The following is a 20,000-nucleotide window of genomic DNA, read 5'->3' on the forward strand; positions in this document are numbered from 1 at the left end:
TCATAGGAGACTTTGAACAGCAAGTTGGGCAGCGACCCTGTATGTGTGTGTGTGTTTATGTGTGTGTGTGTGTGTGTGTCTGTGTGTGTGTGTGTTAGAAGGCTTTGAACAGCTGGGTGGGCAGAGACTCTCTCTCACTATGTGTCTGTATGTGTGTCTCTGTGTGTGTGTGTGTGTGTGTGTGTGAGTGTGTGTCTGTATGTGTGTCTGTGTGTGTGTTTAGAAGGCTTTGAACAGCTGGTTGGGCAGGTATCCCAGGTGTAAGAAGGATGTCTGAGCCTCTCTCTCCAGGTTGGCCAACTCCTGCACAGTTGGAGCCAGGATATCCACATGACCCTTATAGCTACCACCTACACACACACACACACACACACACAGACACAGAAAGATAAACAGGTCATACAAATGTGCTTAATAGTCTTACCCCTCACTATAACACAGAAGCACAAGCACACACAAGTGCATGCACGCACATGCACGCACACACACCTCCTGTTGCTCTGCGCTGGCCGTAGGTCACCTTGCCGTCAAACTCGTCCACGGGAACTTTGAGGTCAGGCTCACACTGTGTGATGATGCAGTTCAGATGCTCCTCGACCTCAGACAACAGCTGCAGAGAGAGAGAGAGAGAGAGAGAGAGAGAGAGAGAGAGGGGAAGATGGAAAGAAAAAGACATCAGAGACAACATATTGACAAACACACACAACAAAAGATGACATAAGCGTTGCTGCATATGTATGGTACATGTACGGTCTTCTGCTCTCACCTGCTTCTCATTGTACCAGATGGTGCATCCTCCATCCTCCTTCAGCCTGGTGTTGTAGCATCCTCTTCCTCGGTTCGCACACACGTGGTACCACACCTAGACACACACACACACACACACACACACACACACACAGGTTGTATTCAGAGATACTGAATAGAACAAACAAAGTTGAAATGAATCTTCAAAGCAAAACTAAAACCTAAAATGTTGACGGATGGAACACACCTTCTCCTTCTCCATGGCAACCAGAGAGATGGCCAACCCCATCCTGATGGCAAGAGAGCGGGAGAAGTTTATTACTACAAACAACACATCAGCATTACAGTCAACATACGCTGTATGGGGTGCTTCTTTCAAAAGGCACACACAGCCTCACACACACACACACACACACACACACAGGGTCGCTGCCCAACTTGCTGTTCAAAGTCTCCTATGACCAACACACACACACACACGGTCACTTTTGAAGAGGGAATCAGTGCTCACCTCTCAGCTCGACCCACTCTGCCAATGCGGTGAACGTAATTCTGTTTCTCATCAGGCAGGGTGACATTGATCACTAAACACACACACACACACACACACACATACACACACACACACACACACAGTAAGTGCTTCACACGCTACAGTTAAAAACAGTACAAGGCTGACATCTAGTGGTAGAAAAAAATCTCTAAATGTTATAAAGAAACTTCACACATGGCCGCCACTATCAAGAAATCATACAATTCAACCTGTGCGGTGACATCAAGCAAGACAGACCTATACTGTTGCATTCAATGCCAGTTTCTATTTCAACGTGTGTTAACACCACCCCTTAGTTTTGTCCCTTCTCTCTTACCGTAGGGCACACCGTGGATGTCGATGCCTCTAGCTGCCACATCTGTACAGATCAGGAACTTCACTTCCTGTTTCTATGGTGACATCACAGGATATAAAAGGTAAAATCAAATCCACTGCAAGGTCACAGCATAGAGTCATGGATAAGTTTAAAGGTCACAGTCTGGGTGTGAGGGTTAAAAATGTGTGTTTTTTTTTTTTTTACCTTGAATCGCTCCAGGTTGCTCTTGCGTTCATTTGGCTTGCGGTCACCATGGAGACAGACACAGGACAACTGGTGGCCTTTTTTATCTGGTCCTGTACAGAGAATGAAGGTAGAATGAGTGTGTGTGTGTGTGTGTGTGTGTGTGCTTGTGTGAGAGAAACAGTGTGTGTTTGTGAGACCCTCCTCACCTGTGAGTTTGTCTTTGTGTGAGAGAAATAGTGTGTTAGTGTTGTGAACCGATATCCATTTTAAGGGCGAATTACAATATGGATATCTAATGTGTTTATGTTGTGAACGAGGACCCTCCTTAAAGTAATGGCAATTAGAAATGTGTGGGGCCGATGCCATTAGGGAATGTGTGTGAGTGTCTGTGTATGTATTTGTGTAATGTATTTGGGTGCATGTGCATGTGTGTGTGTATGAGTGTGTGTGTGTGTGTGTGTGTTCTGTGTCTCCTCACCTCCCCCCTGTTGGACAAAGTACTGTTCCATGTTGTCGCAGTCGATCTTGGTCCTGCAGAAGATGATGGCCTGGTCCATCTTGTGCTCCTTGATGGCACGGATTGTGTATTCCCCCTTCAGGATCTTAATGGCCTCTGAATACATCTCTACACACACACAGACACAAACACACAGGGCCACAAAACACACTCATCAGAAACTCTAGGCGTCACACACTCTATCTGTGTGCTACTGTGTGCACAGGAAGTGGTACTGTAAACCCCCTAAAAGAAGAGCTTTTTGGCTTTGTTATTCCTTGGTGAATGAAGCTAAGAGGCTCTTCTAGTAGAAGCTTTCCACTTCCTCTGGGTTAACTTACTGAGATGTATGCTAGCTGTTTCATCATCTACTCTTCCAGGAGCATATTGGTTTCACTTTCAGACATTTTGGCTCTTTAGACAGCTCTGGAAGAACGATCATGAACACACCAAGCACAGACAGACCACCAGGTAGCATTCTTGATACCCGTTTTGCATGCTCAGTCACCCACTCGATATCAACATCGTCCAGTGTGCCGCTACTGCTTTCAGTCCCTCTCTGCGGCGTCTTAGTAGACAGTACCACATAGTCTCTTTGGGGTGAGGACTGACCAATTAAACCACTTGAAATATGCCCCCCAATCAAAGACCTGACAGTACAAGACCTGAGGTCCCACTAAAGCAGGGGTGTCAAGCATAAGGCCTGGGGTAGATGATGGGAAATTAACATTTCTGTGCCTGAACTTATCAGAAACATTCAAAAGTTGTTCAAATGTCTGAATTCAGGAACAAGTGCTTGAGAGCGGTAAGCCCTGAGATGAGGAAGAGGAAGATGATGAAGAAGATGATGAAGAGCATCACCTGGGCTGTTGGCTCCTGGTCGTGTGTTGTCCTTGGCATGAACCTCGTCAGTCTGAAGGGTTCAACAAAAACAGATAAGAGCCCCATCAGGGTAAACAAACAAACAAACACACACACACACACACACACACACACACAGGATATTCTCCTGGCACGTGTGTTTCAATCTCAAACACTTCATGGAATCTGGTGCATGGCACACAACTATCGGTGCTCAATGACATTGTGTGTGTGTGTGTGTGTGTGTGTGTGTGTGTGAGAGAGATGCACACATACTGCAAGTTAAAAACAGTACAAGGCTGACATCTAGTGGTAGAAAAAAATCTCTAAATGTTATAAAGATACCTTTACACATGGCTGTGTCATGATCAAGAAATCATTTGTTTGTTTGTGTTTGTGTGTGTGTGTGTGTGTGTGTGTGTGTGTGTGTGTGTGTGTGTGTGTGTGTGTGTGTGTGTGTGTTTTTACCCTGATGGGGTTCTTGACGAGCATATCTCAGAGGCTGACTGATTTGGCGTTGAGTGTGTGTGTGTGTGTGTGTGTGTATATCCTTACCCTGATGTGGTTCTTGCCCAGCTTCTCCCAGAGGCGGTCAGATTTGGGGTTAACGGGGACCACCACGTGATGGACGGTCTCAGGGACAGAGTCCTCTCCCTTCAGGTCCACCCAGGTGGGGAAGTGCATGATCTTCTCAGACAGCTTCTTCACGTCAAACGAGTGCAGCGTCGCAGAGCAAACAATCACCTATACACACACACACACACACACACAGTTACTCAGCAATATAATGGAAGGGCAGAAAGCACAACAGATCCAGAAAATATCAATTCCCCCAAGACAAAAACAAATAGACTGATGAACATCAACATTATATTTACATTTATTTGTTTGGCAAATGCATTTATCCAAAGCAACTTACAGCAACAGAATAACATTTAAGCTATTAGCGCTTATGTTGATCATAAACGACCACCCTTTCTATTCAAGCACTCGTACACCCGTCTGGTGTTCAGCTTGGAAGGCCAGATCCCTAACCACGGACCGCTAGCATTTACTCATCTATTCAGATGGTTACAGGGGTCCCACAAAAAAAAAAAAAAAAAAATACATTTCCATTACCAATAGATAGATAGATAGATACTTTATTGATCCCCAGGGAAAATTCAACAATGAATGGTACCAAAGATTTCAGAGCAGCCGTGTAGTGATCCAGAAGTTTTGACTTTTATGAAGCAGGAGATAAATAAATGGACAGTGAAAAAACAAGAGCTACCCACCACTCAAGGAAGCAGTAATGGGAAAAATAACTGGATAAACACCAATGCTGTGTGGAAATATGTTTGTATTGATGAATTTTGGCAAGTCAATTTTAAACTGCTACAACAAAATTCACTGATATTCCCTGACTTTGCCTCAAAAAATGTTAAATTCACTGTTGAATAGACTTTATTCAAATTCCCTGATATTCCAGAAATGACCCATGGGAACCCTGTGTTTAAGTCACTAAAAACACTGTTATCTTTAAACTTTTGATAATGGTGTGTTATTATGATAATTTTTGAAGATTTTTTATTTTTAATGGTGTGAACAATAATAAAGAGACATTTTCTCCTTTGCTTGAAATGTTTTCGAGTCTACGATTGGCTATCCCCATCTTATTATGATTATGTGAAGAAAAATATAAAATAAAATATAAATATGCACATAGTCTGAAAGAGAACGAAAGAGAAAATGAGAGACAGAGAGAGTGTGTGAGAGAGGGGGGGGGGGGAGTGAGAGACAGAGAGAGAGAGGGAGAGAGAGAGAAAGAGAGAGAGGGGGGGGGGGGTGTCAGGTGTGAACGTTCTCACCTGAAGCCTCTTCCCATCAGAGGTGACCTGGGGGATCTGGTTGTAGATCTTCATGATGAAGTCTGTGTAGCCCGCCGACAGAAGACCATCCTGGAGAAGAGGGAGTGAGAGAGGGAGAGAGAAGGGTTTCAGATATAGACACGCACGCACACGCACACGCACACACACACAAGGCTGAAGTACTCACACACTCGTCTAGCACAAAGAAGCGGACTTGGGAGAGGTTGAGCTTCCCTGTAGAGATGAGATCCTCCATCCTTCCTGGCGTGCCCACTACGATATCCACCTGAGAGACAGAAGAGAAGAAGAGAGACATTATCTTATATTTTCCTGAAGAAGAGAGACATTATCGTATATTTCTCCTGAAGGAGAGACATTATCGTATATTTCTCCTGAAGGAGAGACATTATCTCATATTTCCCCTGAAGAAGATAGACATTCTCATATTTCCCCTGAAGAAGAGAGACATTATCTCATATTTCCCCTGAAGAAGAGAGACATTATCTTATAGTGCATATATCCCCTGAAGAGACATTATCTTATAGTTCATATATTCCCTGAAGAATAGAGACATTATCTAATATTTCATATATCCCCTGGTCTACACTAGTAATAGGAAATGCAGATTGGCTACATCAACATACCCCCTGCTCCAGCACGGAGAGCTGCTCTTTAGCTGCCACTCCACCAATCACCAGCAGATCCCTGTAAAACACACACACACACACATGCAAGCGCACACACACACACAAACACACACACACATTTATAGAAAGAGACACAGACACTTGATAGGTTGCGGCATCACTAATCCAATGGGAGGCAAAAGAGCAAAGCCACTTACCTCACTTTGGGGCTGTCCACATCTGTGTGTGTGTGTGTGTGTGTGTGTGTGCAAAACCACTCACCTCACTTTGGGGTTGTCCACATTCTTCTTGAACTGGTTGACCACGCGGTGGGTCTGCTCAGCCAACTCTTTAGACGGCTCAATGATGATAGCCTTAGGGGCGTTATTCATAACCTTCACCTGGCTTACTTTTGCGCTCCCTACACACACACACACACACAGAGAGTTTAGAGTGGTACGGAGCTATACGGAGCTATGTGACTACAGCAGAGGGACTACTGTCTACTGGTCTTAATCGTGTCATGAAGACTGTTCATGTCAGACTAACTAAGACTGACCTAGATACACAGACACAGACACACACACACACACACACACGCACAACCTACCTGTCTGGCTGGATTTGACCGCGTGTCCCTCAGGTGCTTGATCCAGAGCTACAAAGCCCTCAGCAGGCTTGTTCTTGAAGCTCTCGCCTCCAAAGTTAAACTTCAACTCGGCATTCTGGGTGGGGGGGTGGCATTGAGAGTGTTAGAGAGTTAGGGTGTGTGTTTATGTATGCATGTTACATGTATGCATATTAATTTTAGGTGTGTGTGAGTGTGTGTGGTCACCTTGAGAACACAGGAAGCAAAGAATGCCTGGCCTTTTAGCTGTGCTGGGATGGTGAAGGCCAGGCCCAGGTCAATACCTGAGAGAGCAGACAACTACAGTTACAGTAACACACACACAGGAAAAAACTATATACACAGCTATTGAACACACACACACACACACACACACACACACACACACACACACACACACACACACACACACACACACACACACACAGCTAAAGTCGCAGTAAAAACTGTACAACTCCAGTCCTACCATTCTTAGAGAAGGACATCTGAGATTTGTCTAGATCCAAGTAACATCCAATAGTATCGTGCATTGTGAACTCCTGTGTGTATAAGAAAAACAACAACAACATTAAGTTTTAACAGGAATACATCCAGTTAAAGCAGCACCCAACTCTCAGAGTAACTTGAGTTGCTTTACCTCTCCATAGCTGTCAAACTGCTTGTTGTTGGATTTCTTCCCGGTCCCTCCAAAGCCAAAGCCATATTTATCAGTACCTGCACAGTGCACAAACACATTATCAATAAAACATATTTATAAGTACCTGGTGCAAAAACACATTTGCAGTAGATAAAACTGACAGGCAGAAGACAAATGGCAAGTCTGTCTTCCACATGGTGGCTCTAGGCTTGAAAGCATATATCACAGTCACAGTATTTTTTGCAAACATTAACAGCAGTCAAAAAGTACTAACGATTATCTAAAACCACAGTAAGACAAATGATTATCACAGGGAGTGAACCATAATAATCACATATCACAGACTATATGATATGGCAAAAAAAAAAAACTACAAAAAAAAAACAAAAAAAAAACTACATACCTAAAAAGAACACAAACAAATGGCTCACCTAAATCCAGTGCAGCCTGACTTGTTGACCAGCCAACTCTGCACAGCCCCTGATCATGACAAGACACCTCGTAGTAGTACTTCCCTAGAAACACACACAAAAACAAAGGTCATGTTTGTTTGCTTGCACTATTTACCCAAATCTCTATCATTGTCAATTAATCTGTGTGTGTGTGTGTGTGTGTGTGTGTCACCTTTAGTGACGCCCTGGGTTGAACGACAGCCGTGCCATTCCTTGAACTCACGGCTCTGGCAACACATACCATCTGGACCGATAGCTAGAGAAGAGAAGAGAAGAGAAGAGAAGAAAAGAGGGGAGAAGAGAGGAGAATTGAAAAGGAGAAGAGAAGATTAGACAAGACAGGAGAAGAGAAGAGGAGAGAAGAGAAGAGGAGAAGAGAAGATTAGACAAGAGAGGAGAAGAGAAGAGAAGAGAAGAGAAGAGGAGAGAAGAAAAGGAGAGAAGAGAAGAGAAGAGAAAAGCAGAAGAGGAGAGAAGAGAGGAGAAGAGAAGAGAAGGGAAAAAAAGACAACACCAGATGTTAAAATAGAGACAAAAACAGCTAAATTAAACACTACCACACAGGACACATTTTTATTTGTACATTTTACAAATATTCTAGAGATGCAGAAATATGAACATAGATTGAGTGTTATGTGATTGAGTGTTGTGTGATTGAGTGTTATGCGATTGAGTGTTATGCGATTGAGTTGTGGGTTGCACTACACTTCATGTCTCAGATCACTGGTCACTCACCAAAAGCTGTGCTTCTGTCATAAGGGTTCATCTGCCATTTACTGAACACTGCAGTGGGGGACAGATGGGGACAGCAATGTCAGAAACTCAAGCACCAGCGCACACACACACACACACACACACACACACACACACACACACACACACACACACACACACACCTATACCCCAGTCTTAACCACTACATGGCCCTTCATTCTGAAAAATGTATACACACTTCTTTGTTCATCTCTCTCTCTCTCTCGTTCACACACACCTGCACCCCCAGTCTTGACGGCGGCTCGGCCCTTCTTCCCTTCCTGCTGGTCCTTCATGGTCTCATACACAATCTGGATCAGAGGGATGCTGAAGGCCTGCAGGGAGACACGAGGTGTTATGGCCATGCACTTCACAATCACTGGGCCTTGCACGGCAAAAACAACCTTGACTTCATGAATAGTGCACTGCAGATGTGTAAAGGGGTGCTCACACCATTTACTGAACACTTAGCCTAGCACTTATTAAGTGCCACTTAACCAACACAGCAGTCATTACACATAGTAATGGATTTCTGTGATATTCAGATTTCTGTGGTATTCAGGTGTTTTCCACGAGAGAGTTTCACTCACACCAGTTTTGCCGCTGCCTGTTTCAGCCGCCTGTGGAAACAAAACTGTTGTCAAGAAGTGCACTGATAGGCAATGTTGAGCATTATGAGCATAGCCAAGGGCTGCATTAATGCTTAAGTGGCTGTTGTTAGGGTTTACCATAAGGACGTCTCCTCCTCCAAGAATTAATGGAATAGACTCCGCCTGGATGTCAGTCGGGAGGCTAGAGAGAGAAATATTATAGTGGAATTAGAGATACAAGCATCTATGAGTCGGTTATTGGCCTAACGTTATGTAAAACGGCCAGTGAAGATATTTGACAAGGGGTGTGTTCTGTACGTCTCTACAGACCCGCAACTACATTTACACCAGTCAACAAGGAACACATCCATTAGTCTGATGTAAACAATGTGGACATTTAATAACACAACTTTGGATAACTGGCTGTGTAAAATTAGCTGTGGATTGGAGATTGAAGCTAACGAGTTGGCATCTTCGAAAAGCATAAGCTTCCCTTTATCTCATAAAACAGGGAACACTATGTACATTAATTAAACACAGGTGATCATCAGGGTGGGCGTGCAGTGGGTATACTACGAAGCACGTTAGACATATCTAGGCTATGTAGACATATCGAGGCTTGACAAAGCCTTGACTCAGGGGTATACGTTAAGTGATACTACGATTGCAGTTATGTGATATATTTGTCAAACTAGGCTTTCAGCTCAGATCTGTGCGCGTTCTCGGTGTTGGGATGACTTTGGCCAATCGTGTGACGTGGAGACGCACAACACCGCCTCTATTTAAAAACAATTACTTCCGCATTCATGAGCGATAGCTTAATCTACACTGCAGTAATTTTTTGTGTCTAACCTTTAACATCAAATAAATCAATTGTCATCAGTTGTTGTATGGTATGTACGTCCATAGTGGGATATTTGCACGCACAGCACTATTAAACCGCATTCGAGATCCAAAATGTTAGTAGAGGCGGAGCTCCACCTGTAAGATATATGACAGAATCCTACACGTGAGATAACTTCGTTTTTTAGACAATTGATTGGTCAGTGTTCGGTAGATTACACGATTTGAGCTATAACTTAGCACATAACCTCCTCCCGACCAGGTTTGGTTGACAGCATAAGATACCATGGTGATATAGCGACACTAAAACAGATCAACTTTCGTGTCACAGAATACCCTGGCTTTGAGCGCAACATACCTCGCTAACCCACTAATCGAGATTCGTAGTACACCCCACAGGAGTATGTAAGCCTTTTTTGCTTACATACTCCTACTTTTGCTTGCAAAACCGGCTACTTACAGCCAATCCAACTCCTCAACTGCTTGCGCGATTTCTGGCATAACGCCCATTTCTGCAAGACAAAAAGTTATTCATGGTTCAATTATGATATGTCATTCAGTATAACGACAGATATCCCTTACATTAAAATGTATTGCAGGATAAAGTGCTTACCACCAAACGCAGCCATGACTGCTAGCGAGATGAGACAGACCGGATGTAACGTGTAATCAAATTTTGACAGAGTGCAATAGTGTCTAAAGACGTAAGTACAACAAGACCGTGCGTTTTGAAAGGTCCGCGTTTTTAAAAGAAAATCCTAAAATGTTCCAAAATATAATCTAGCAACTGTTAGTATTCATAACAGTTTACGACATTTGAATGTTTGAATTTAATTTAATTTAATTCAAATTCGACAATGTTTATGGAATCATGCTTCCTAAAAAACGCGGATTGATCCCACATATTTTGAGCCTTACTGGCCACCGTTATTTGACGTATGGATGCTTGCGTTAGTCGAAAACATGGCTGTCGGCAATATTTTGGAAGATGAAGAGGAGAATATTTTGTATGATTTACTTATAAATACCGAGTGGCCGCCCGAGACAGACACACAGGTAATAGAGATAAGCAATGGTTATATATTTGGTGGAGTTGTGAGGTGTTCTAAGGCTCTACAGTTGTACTTTGCGATGTTGCTATTCTTGGCGCTAGGATAGTCCATATTTGAGAGGCCACGTCGCACAAGTTTACCTTATCGCTACTAGTGCTACTGCTGTCCAGCCGACAGGTGTATAATAATAAACGATCTTGTGCTTGCTTATTTGATTCCATTAAAAAAAAAAAAAACGACTATATTCTTTTCGCTTTACGGAAATGTTGACTGCTTAAAGTTCATTCATTTGCTCTTTCCACTATGGGTGCAGGTTAACACAATTTGATTCAACTGCACTTTTAAATGTCAGACTCGTACCACGAATGCAGCACTTTTCAAACTCTAACGTGAGGCCTCATGTGCATCGTCAATAAGTATACGTCTGTATTTCGTTTATGCACAGTTGAGGGGATATAAGGAGCATGACTCGTCCTTGATCGCCAAAGCAGTGACAGGTAAGTTCAAGTGGTAAAGTTGACAGTCGCATCACTTTTACTTTTACTTTTACTTTCAAAGCTTTGCTGGATGACGATCATACACACTGTGGAACAGAACGTTCTGTTCGCAATAGCTTCAAGAACACTTAGTTAGTCTATGTCAGTGGTGATGGTGGAGATCAGTTTGCTCAGGCTTTCTTAAAGTATTGCAGGGCAGTAACCTATTGCAAGATATTTGTAAGATTAATTTTAATCATCTGCCTATATCTCTTCTTCTCTGAGGTGCAGTGTGTTGTGTTTATAAATTGTTAATTTGAGTGGGCCTTCTGGGGCCCAGGAGGCGGGCCAGTGTTCTAATATCTGATTGGACACCTGTGTTATGTTATTGGCCAATGTTGTAATATCTGATTGAACAGCTGTGTGATGTGTGATATTATTTCTGACACAGGTCCCTTCAGGTTCATCCTTCACTACTTATGGTACAGGTAAGAAGTGCCCTCTCCTTCTCTCTCTCTCTCTCTCTAGCGCTCTCTCATTCTCTAGCTCTCTCTCTCTCCTTCTCTAGCTCTCTCTCTCATTCTCTAGCTCTCTCTCTCTCCTTCTCTAGCTCTCTCTCTTATTCTCTAGCTCTCCCTCTCTCTCCTTCTCTAGCTCTCTCTCTTATTCTCTAGCTCTCTCTCTCTCTCCTTCTCTAGCTCTCTCTCTCTCTCTCCTTCTCTCTCTCTCTCTCTCTCCTTCTCTAGCTCTCTTTCTCTCTCCTTCTCTAGCTCTCTCTCTCCTTCTCTAGCTCTCTCTCTCTACTTGTCGTCTTCTCCCTCCTCCCCATGCCGGTATCTGTCTCTCTGACCCATTGCCATCAATATATGAAGATTCAGTACGGACAGGCAGCACAGACAGTACAGACAGTATGACATACACAGCCCGTACAAGACATATACAGACAGCACAGACAGTATGACATACACAGCCCGTACAAGACATGTACACAGATGACAGAGCAAAATGCAAATAAATAAGATAAAATACAAGATGTCCAGAAAGTCTGGACCCCTATAGTTCAATAAATACCTAACTAAAAAAAAAAATACTGTAGATCAATAAAACAAAACAAAAGTGTTAGTGCCTTAAAACGAATGGACTCTGAGTGGGACGTAGCCAGGTTCTGTGCAAATAATGTGGGATGATGTGTGCTAAGGGCTCTTACGGTCTGAGGATATGTGCTGTTTGTGAATCGTGAAGTTCTGGCTGTGATGCTTTTAAACCTTTTCTCTGAAGGAAGAGGGGTGAATAGGGCATTGGCAGGATGGGAGGGGTCCCAGACTAATTTCCCTCCCATTTTAAGCAGTCAGGTGTTATATATGTCCTTGATGTCAGGGATGTCCTGCCCCATGATTTTAGATGCAGTCCTGGCAACCCTATTAAGTGCCATTTTGTCGTCGGCTGAGCAGTTACCAAAGCAGACAGTGACCGATTCTGACAGCTCTGTAGGAGACGAGTGCCTCATCCCAGCCTTAGACACCTTGCTCTGTAGGAGACGAGTGCCTCATCCAGCCTTAGACACCTTGCTCTGAAGGAGACGAGTGCCTCATCCCAGCCTTACACACCTTGCTCTGTAGGAGACGAGTCCCTAATCCCAGCCTTAGACACCTTGCTCTGTAGGAGACGAGTGCCTCATCCCAGCCTTAGACACCTTGCTCTGTAGGAGACGAGTGCCTCATCCCAGCCTTAGACACCTTGCTCTGTAGGAGACGAGTGCCTCATCCCAGCCTTACACACCTTGCTCTGTAGGAAACGAGTCCCTAATCCCAGCCTTAGACACCTTGCTCTGTAGGAGACGAGTCCCTAATCCCAGCCTTAGACACCTTGCTCTGTAGGAGACGAGTGCCTCATCCCAGCCTTAGACACCTTGCTCTGTAGGAGACGAGTGCCTCATCCCAGCCTTAGACACCTTGCTCTGTAGGAGACGAGTGCCTCATCCCAGCCTTAGACACCTTGCTCTGTAGGAGACGAGTCCCTAATCCCAGCCTTAGACACCTTGCTCTGTAGGAGACGAGTGCCTCATCCCAGCCTTACACACCTTGCTCTGTAGGAGACGAGTGCCTCATCCCAGCCTTAGACACCTTGCTCTGTAGGAGTCCCCCACACCATCCTTAGACACCTTGAATGTCCTCAGTTGGTGCTGAAAGAATAGACGCTGGTGAGCTTTCCTCACAGTATGGTTGACATGAACGTCCCATTAGCCTGTATATTACCATCTCAAACATGTAGGCTAATATTCATTTGCATGGTAAGTCATTTTTCTACTGACAGTCTAGATATTTATAATCTAAGCCTGTGTTCTGGTAATACGATTCTCGGGCAGATGGTTGTTAACACTACTACTGTATATATAAGCTGCGTGAAATCAAACCCACAAGCACACTGAAATGTCTGATTTGAGTGACTGTTCTGGCAGAGCCTCACTTGAAAAGTGGCATTAGGAAGCCATTAATGCTGCTCATATCTGGCTGATGCTTGAGGGAAATCTTCGTGCTTTCTTGCCCCCTCTCCTCTCCTCTCCCCTTATCTCTTCTGGGCCGCTGGCCTGAAATGGTCGTTTTGGTTCTGAAATTGGGGCGTTATTCACTCGGTTTAAAAAATGCATGAGGATCAATGAGCCGAGAGACTTGTGTGTCTAATGACTCAGCATTCTCAGAGGGATAAACCATCAGGGTTTTTTTTACACTGTGTGGTGTGTGTGTGTGTGTGTGTGTGTGTGTGGTGTTTGTGTGTGTGTGTGGTGTATGTGGTTTATGTGTGTGTGTGTGTGTGGGGCTATGTTTGTGTCTTTGCATGCATCTGTGTGTCTCTGGATAGATGTGTGACTCTGTGTGTTTGCAGCCCCTCTAGTTCTTCACTGCCCCCAGGACTTGTGCGTCTGGCCACCAAACAGATCAACTGGCAGCTGGTGTTGGCAAGGTGAGCTCTGAACCACACACACACACACATTCTCCCCCCCCCCCCCCCCCTCTCTCTCTCTTTCTCACTGCATCCCTCTGTACTTGTTGTCCTCAACAGTCTTATCTGTTAAAGTTGTTTTGACGCCACCATTTTATTTCCTCCATTTTTTGAAGCAGCCCTGGTCCCACTTTTGTGAGAGACATTAAGCAAATAAAGGTTTTGGAAACTGCCGTGAAGAATTGAGAGATCACTGATGCTCTGATCTCAACAGTAGTTTAAGGGAACCATTAACCCATAGCCACCAATAGTGGGAGCTATAATCCAATGTAATGTTTATGAGACGTGTTGCATCTGTGTATTAAGCCCTGGAGCCCCATTGTGATGTCCAAGCCATGATGTGAGTGTGTGTGATGTGGTGTATAGTGGGAATGAACCCCGTAATGCCCATAATGGCCTTTAGAGGGCCAACGTTAAGGGGGGTAATTGGCCTCTGCTCACTGGGATGCCACTTAGTTCTATTAAATCCCTGCAGTAAGCAATTCGACTGAGATTTAGTGGGGAGGTTTTTTGTGAGCACACACACACACACACACAGACACATTATACTGTATAGACACATTTTGGGGGTCAATGGATCAGCAAAATAGCCAGAGAAAAATAAACTTTCCTCCCCTAGACACTGTTTGTCTCTCTCACCATACTTGGAGCATATATCCAAGTGAGTATGAATAACCTGGATATAAATCTCTGAAGTAAGATGTAAGATGGCAGCCAGCCTGTCTGTTAGCATGCTAATGCTAGCTGTGATTATGCGCAGAGTCAGCACTTTTCAGTCAGGTGTCTGTTTTTTTCTCCGGCTCATCCCATTCCAGCTGCCTGTCCAATTATTCAAATCGTCACGACAACAACAGCAAACAAACAAACAAGGCAAGGTGGCAGCTTGTAATTAGCGATTGATTAGCTGACCTCTGCGTTTGTTGGCTTATCAGATGCTCTGCAAATGGTTTGTGCCTGTTTTTCTCATTTCATTTATTTCCCTTTCTCCCCCTCTCATTCCCTCCTCCCTCTCTCACTTTCTGTCTCTCCCTCTCTCTCTCCCTTCTTCCATCCTTGTCTGCAATACTCTCCCCCTCCCTCCCTCCTCTCCTCCCTCTCTCTCCCCTCCTCCCTCTTTCCTCTCCTCCCTCTCTCCTTTTCTCCCTCTCTCCTCTCTATCTCCTCTCCTTTATTTGCAGTAATGGGAAGCTGTTGGCGGTGGTTCAAGACCAGTGTGTGGAAATCCGGTAATTTCCTCCTCAATTGAGCACAGTTTTTTTTTTCTCTCTCTCTCTCTCTTTCTCTCTCTCTCTCCTTCTCTGAGGTGCAGTGTGTTGTTTTTATAAATTGTTAATTTTACCTCCGTCTGTCTTGTCTGGCTGGCGTTCCTGTGCCTGGCCTCCTCACGCACTGCCCCATGGATGCCCAGTGTGCCAGCTGAAGGCTGTGTCCCCATTCTGCAAGCCTTAGCAGAAAAGAGAGGATGAATAAATACATTTTAAACGACAGGCAGAGAATTATGGCCCGCAGGAAAACAACTTAAGAGGAAATAAAGATAGTTCAGTGCCATTCTGACAAGAGCTCAGAGCAAACAGACAGTAGAGATTAGACACTATTGATTGATTGATTCTCTTTCTGTCTTTGTCCTCTCGTTTTCTCATCCTTTCTTTCTCATGCTTCATCTCTCTCTTTCTCGGTTCTCTTCTGCTGTCTCTCCGTCCCTCATTACCCTCTCTCCTTCTTTCTCTCTTTCTCTCTCTCTTTCTTTCCTTCTCACTGTCTTCTATCTCCTGCTTTCTATCCCTCTTTTTCTTTCTGCCTCTTTGCACTCATCTTTTACCCATACGTCTTTGCAAATCTCTATCTTTTACCCCTCTTCCCTCCCTCTCTGTTTTTTTGTGTGTTTTTTTTTGGGAGGGTGGGGTGGGGGTTGGAGGTTTTTATTATGGGTTGGTTTTAATGTTACCTGGTCTCCTTTTTGACTGTCAATAAAGGAACCTTAAAAGTCAAAGTCCCTCTCTCTCTCACTCTCTCTCTCTTTCTCTCTCTCTCTCCCTCTCTCTCTCTCCCTCTCTCTTTTTTGCAGGTCTGCTAGGGATGATTTTGCCTCAGTCATTGGGAAATGCCAAGGTACAGTACGTGTGTGTGTGTGTGTGTGAAATACGACTTTAATCATGTCCCCGCTCTCCAGGAGGCAGGCTGCATGGAACAGCGCCAGTGGGAGAGACGGACAGACAGATAGATGGGTGAAGGGACAGGAGTGAGGAAAGACATCAAAACGCTGGGGTTCAGGGGGGCATGGCCTTGGGGCTCCAAAAGCATGTGTGTGTGTGTGTGTGTGTGTGTGTGTGTGTGTGTGTATTCATTCCATACGTGACCTCTCTACTATGGTCCCTCTGTATCTATTTCTAATGAAAAAAGGCATGTACCATCTGGCCTCTGTATCTTTGTTAGGGGAGCTGTCCATTTCTACTGCGTTCCTTCCCCATGGTAACCTATGGAGGTGCACATTCTCTGTGTATACACCTTAACTCACCTGGAGGAGGGGAATGGGGAATTATGTGAGGATGCTGTTCATTGACTTTAGTTCAGCATTCAACACGATAGTACCTCTCACCTTGGTCACAAAGATGAAGGCTTTAGGACTGAACACCACCCTGTGTCACTGGATATTTGACTTCCTCACCAACCGTTCACAAGTGGTTAGAGTGGGGGGTCTGACATCTGACTCATTAACCATCAGCACTGGTGCTCCCCAAGGCTGTGTTTTGAGTCCACTGCTGTACAACATATACACACATGACTGCAAAGCCAACAGTAGTCATACCTCCATCATCAAGTTTGCAGATGACACAGTGATCTTGGGCCTGATTAGTAACAACAATGAACAGCTGTACTTGGATCAGGTTGATGAGGTGGCACAGTGGTGTCAATCTAACAGCTTGACACTGAATATCAATAAAACCAAGGAAATGGTAGTGGATTACAGAAGGCAGCAGCAGAACTACAGTTACACCCCACTAATGATCAGCAGGCAACCTGTAGAGAGAGTCACAAGTTTTAAATACCTTGGTGTCCACATTACTGAAGACTTAACATGGACTGTTAACACTCAATATGTTCTGAAAAAGTCCAGACAACGACTCTACTTCCTTCGTCAGCTAAGGAAATTCAAAGTTTCTACATCCATCATGAAGGCCTTCTACACTTCAGCGGTTGAGAGTGTTCTAACTGGTAGCATCATCACCTGGTATGGGAACTCCACAGTTAGAGATTGTAGTACTCTGCAGAGAGTAGTGCGCTCAGCTGAACGTACTATAAGAACTCAACTCCCTGCTCTACAAGATATCTATTCCAGAAGAGTACTCCTAAGAGCCCAAAAGATTCTGAAGGACTCTTCTCATCCTAACAATGGATTATTCCTACCGCTGAAATCAAGAAGACGCCTATGTAGTCACAAAGCCAGAACTGAGAGACTCAGGAGAAGTTTTTATCCCCAGGCCATCCGAACTCTGAACTCACACTATACTGACTTTGCACTCATTCACTACCCCCCCCCCCCCCCCCCACACACACACACCTACAAGACTTTTAGCGCTTTTACATCCCTCTCCCTATGCTACAGACCTTTTATTTATTTTCTTATTTCATCACACGTCAAAACACACACACACACACACACACACATCTGACTTTCTCCAACTTTTGCACATCTCCATAGAACTTTTTATTTATTATTTTTATTTCTCCTCCATCTACCCATGTCCTTGATTGCCTAGCCTTTCTGCCCCCCCCATCCCCATCCCCAACACACACACTTACATCATCACTGTCATCACTTCACATACATACAGCACACTGCTTGCTACAGTAAGCCTCCTCTACATACTTACAGCACACTGCCCCCACCTACACACCACACACACACACACACACACACACACACACACACACACACAGTCACTGCTCCACTCCCCTCCCGCCCACACACACATCTTCACTGTCATCACTCACATACATCATACATACAGTACTCTGCTTGAAATAGTAAGTCCCTGCCCCCCCCCTACATACACAGCACATTATTTCATCAGGAAGCTTCTCCAACACACATCCCCAACATACTTACAGCACACTGCCCCCCCCCCCCCCCCCCATACACAGCACATTGTCTCATGAGGAAGCTTCTCCAACACACATATTGCACACTGCCCTCTCCCCACATACACAGCACACTATCCCATCTCCCCTGTCATCCCCCCAACACACACACCAAGACCCCTGGCAGTTGGGTTAGCCCCTTGAGCCGTGGATCTGCCCAAGGTTTCTTCCTTGGTAAGGGAGTTTTTCCTTGCCCCTGTTGCTCTTGGGTGCTCCTTGTTGGTGCCCCCCACCCAATCCCAATCCTCCCCCACCTTTTTTATGCAGCCCTTGCCACTTAATCTACTAAACCCCTCTTCTACTGCACTCTTTACCCCCCCCCCCCCCATTAATGCACAAATAGGCTGACACCAGACATAATTTCACTGCATTTCTTACTTCCAGTAACTATATGCATGTGACAATAAACTTCCTTGTATCCTTGTATCCTTGTATATTCTACTGCGTTCCTTCCCCATGGTAACCTATGGAGGTGCACATTCTCTGTGTATATTCTACTGCGTTCCTTCCCCATGGTAACCTATGGAGGTGCACATTCTCTGTGTATATTCTACTGCGTTCCTTCCCCATGGTAACCTATGGAGGTGCACATTCTCTGTGTATATTCTACTGCGTTCCTTCCCCATGGTAACCTATGGAGGTGCACATTCTCTGTGTATATTCTACTGCGTTCCTTCCCCATGGTAACCTATGGAGGTGCACATTCTCTGTGTATATTCTACTGCGTTCCTTCCCCATGGTAACCTATGGAGGTGCACATTCTCTGTGTATATTCTACTGCGTTCCTTCCCCATGGTAACCTACTACTACGTGCTGCCTGTTGGAGTCCAGCGGCAGCAGCATGCTCTGAGTTGAGTGCTCGGAGTTGACTTCTGTCCCCGCGTCTCACTATTGACGCTCCGCTAATTAGCCATAGCAGCAGAGATGGAGAGATGCTAATGAGTGATTAGAGCCCAGTGATGGCCCTCCAGAGTAATTAACCAGAACACACACACACACACACACACACACACACACACACACACACACACACACACACACACACACACACACACACAAACAAACACTGAATAAACATACACAAACACTGAATAAACATACACACACACAAACACTGAATAAACATACACACACACACACACACACACACAAACACTGAATAAACATACACACACAAACAAATACACACACACACACTTACACTAAATAAACACACACATATACACACACACACTTACACTAAATAAACACACACACACGCGCACGCATACACTAAATAAACACGCAAGCACGCATGCACGTACGCACGCATACACTAAATAAACACACACACACACGCGCACACACAGACAGACACACAGACAGACACACAGGATAGTTGAGCAGATAGGGTAGTGGCTATCTCTTTTTTTTTTTTGCAGTTCTACCGTGCATGCTTTTCATTTGATGATAGAAATACTGCAAATTTTTCTTTCTCCATCTCTCCCTCCCCCTCTCTCTCTTCGCCCCCACCTAATCCTCTCTCTTAGTTTTCACTATTGGACAGGTTAATTGTCTCTCCATTAGTTTGGGTTTGTTTACGGATGCAGGAGGTCAGCACGCATGAGTGCCCATATTTAATCTGATCCATTTTTAATGCTCAGAGAGAGAGAGAGAGAGAGAGAGAGAGAGAGAGAGAGAGAGAGAGAGATCTGTCGCTCTTCAGCTTTTCTTCTCCAGCTTTCTCTGTCCCCTAACTTCATCCAGCCATGTCTGCCTCTAACTCTTCTGCTCTGTCTGTCTGTCTGTCCCCCC

The 20,000-nt window shown here is 44.6% G+C and overlaps 2 protein-coding genes across 2 annotated transcripts in view; one reads left to right on the forward strand and one right to left on the reverse strand.

Moving 5' to 3' along the window:
- ddx1 (DEAD (Asp-Glu-Ala-Asp) box helicase 1) overlaps nt 1–10,242 on the reverse strand; it is a 10,916-nt gene extending 674 nt beyond the window's left edge. Inside the window, exons 1-26 of the mRNA XM_042095760.1 lie at nt 10,152–10,242; nt 9,999–10,050; nt 8,834–8,897; nt 8,696–8,725; nt 8,344–8,440; nt 8,088–8,135; nt 7,525–7,608; nt 7,332–7,415; nt 6,901–6,977; nt 6,730–6,802; nt 6,471–6,547; nt 6,246–6,360; nt 5,918–6,056; nt 5,654–5,714; nt 5,197–5,295; nt 5,010–5,099; nt 3,715–3,903; nt 3,160–3,211; nt 2,281–2,427; nt 1,821–1,912; nt 1,617–1,689; nt 1,259–1,331; nt 995–1,037; nt 767–862; nt 490–610; nt 1–350 (exon numbers count right to left, since the gene is read on the reverse strand). The exon at nt 1–350 is cut by the window's left edge and continues 674 nt beyond it. Of these exons, the coding sequence (XP_041951694.1) occupies nt 220–350; nt 490–610; nt 767–862; nt 995–1,037; nt 1,259–1,331; nt 1,617–1,689; nt 1,821–1,912; nt 2,281–2,427; nt 3,160–3,211; nt 3,715–3,903; nt 5,010–5,099; nt 5,197–5,295; nt 5,654–5,714; nt 5,918–6,056; nt 6,246–6,360; nt 6,471–6,547; nt 6,730–6,802; nt 6,901–6,977; nt 7,332–7,415; nt 7,525–7,608; nt 8,088–8,135; nt 8,344–8,440; nt 8,696–8,725; nt 8,834–8,897; nt 9,999–10,050; nt 10,152–10,167 (2,223 nt within the window). The 5' untranslated portion in view covers nt 10,168–10,242 and the 3' untranslated portion in view covers nt 1–219. The remainder of the gene's footprint in view (nt 351–489; nt 611–766; nt 863–994; nt 1,038–1,258; nt 1,332–1,616; nt 1,690–1,820; nt 1,913–2,280; nt 2,428–3,159; nt 3,212–3,714; nt 3,904–5,009; nt 5,100–5,196; nt 5,296–5,653; nt 5,715–5,917; nt 6,057–6,245; nt 6,361–6,470; nt 6,548–6,729; nt 6,803–6,900; nt 6,978–7,331; nt 7,416–7,524; nt 7,609–8,087; nt 8,136–8,343; nt 8,441–8,695; nt 8,726–8,833; nt 8,898–9,998; nt 10,051–10,151) is intronic.
- Nucleotides 10,243–10,382: 140 nt separating this feature from the next.
- nbas (NBAS subunit of NRZ tethering complex) overlaps nt 10,383–20,000 on the forward strand; it is a 212,488-nt gene continuing 202,870 nt past the window's right edge. Inside the window, 6 exon segments of the mRNA XM_042094533.1 lie at nt 10,383–10,594; nt 11,036–11,087; nt 11,518–11,554; nt 13,950–14,027; nt 15,245–15,292; nt 16,132–16,175. Of these exon segments, the coding sequence (XP_041950467.1) occupies nt 10,481–10,594; nt 11,036–11,087; nt 11,518–11,554; nt 13,950–14,027; nt 15,245–15,292; nt 16,132–16,175 (373 nt within the window). The 5' untranslated portion in view covers nt 10,383–10,480.

Source organism: Alosa sapidissima, chromosome 6, assembly GCF_018492685.1.
Source record: "Alosa sapidissima isolate fAloSap1 chromosome 6, fAloSap1.pri, whole genome shotgun sequence".
Taxonomy (NCBI): domain Eukaryota; kingdom Metazoa; phylum Chordata; class Actinopteri; order Clupeiformes; family Clupeidae; genus Alosa; species Alosa sapidissima.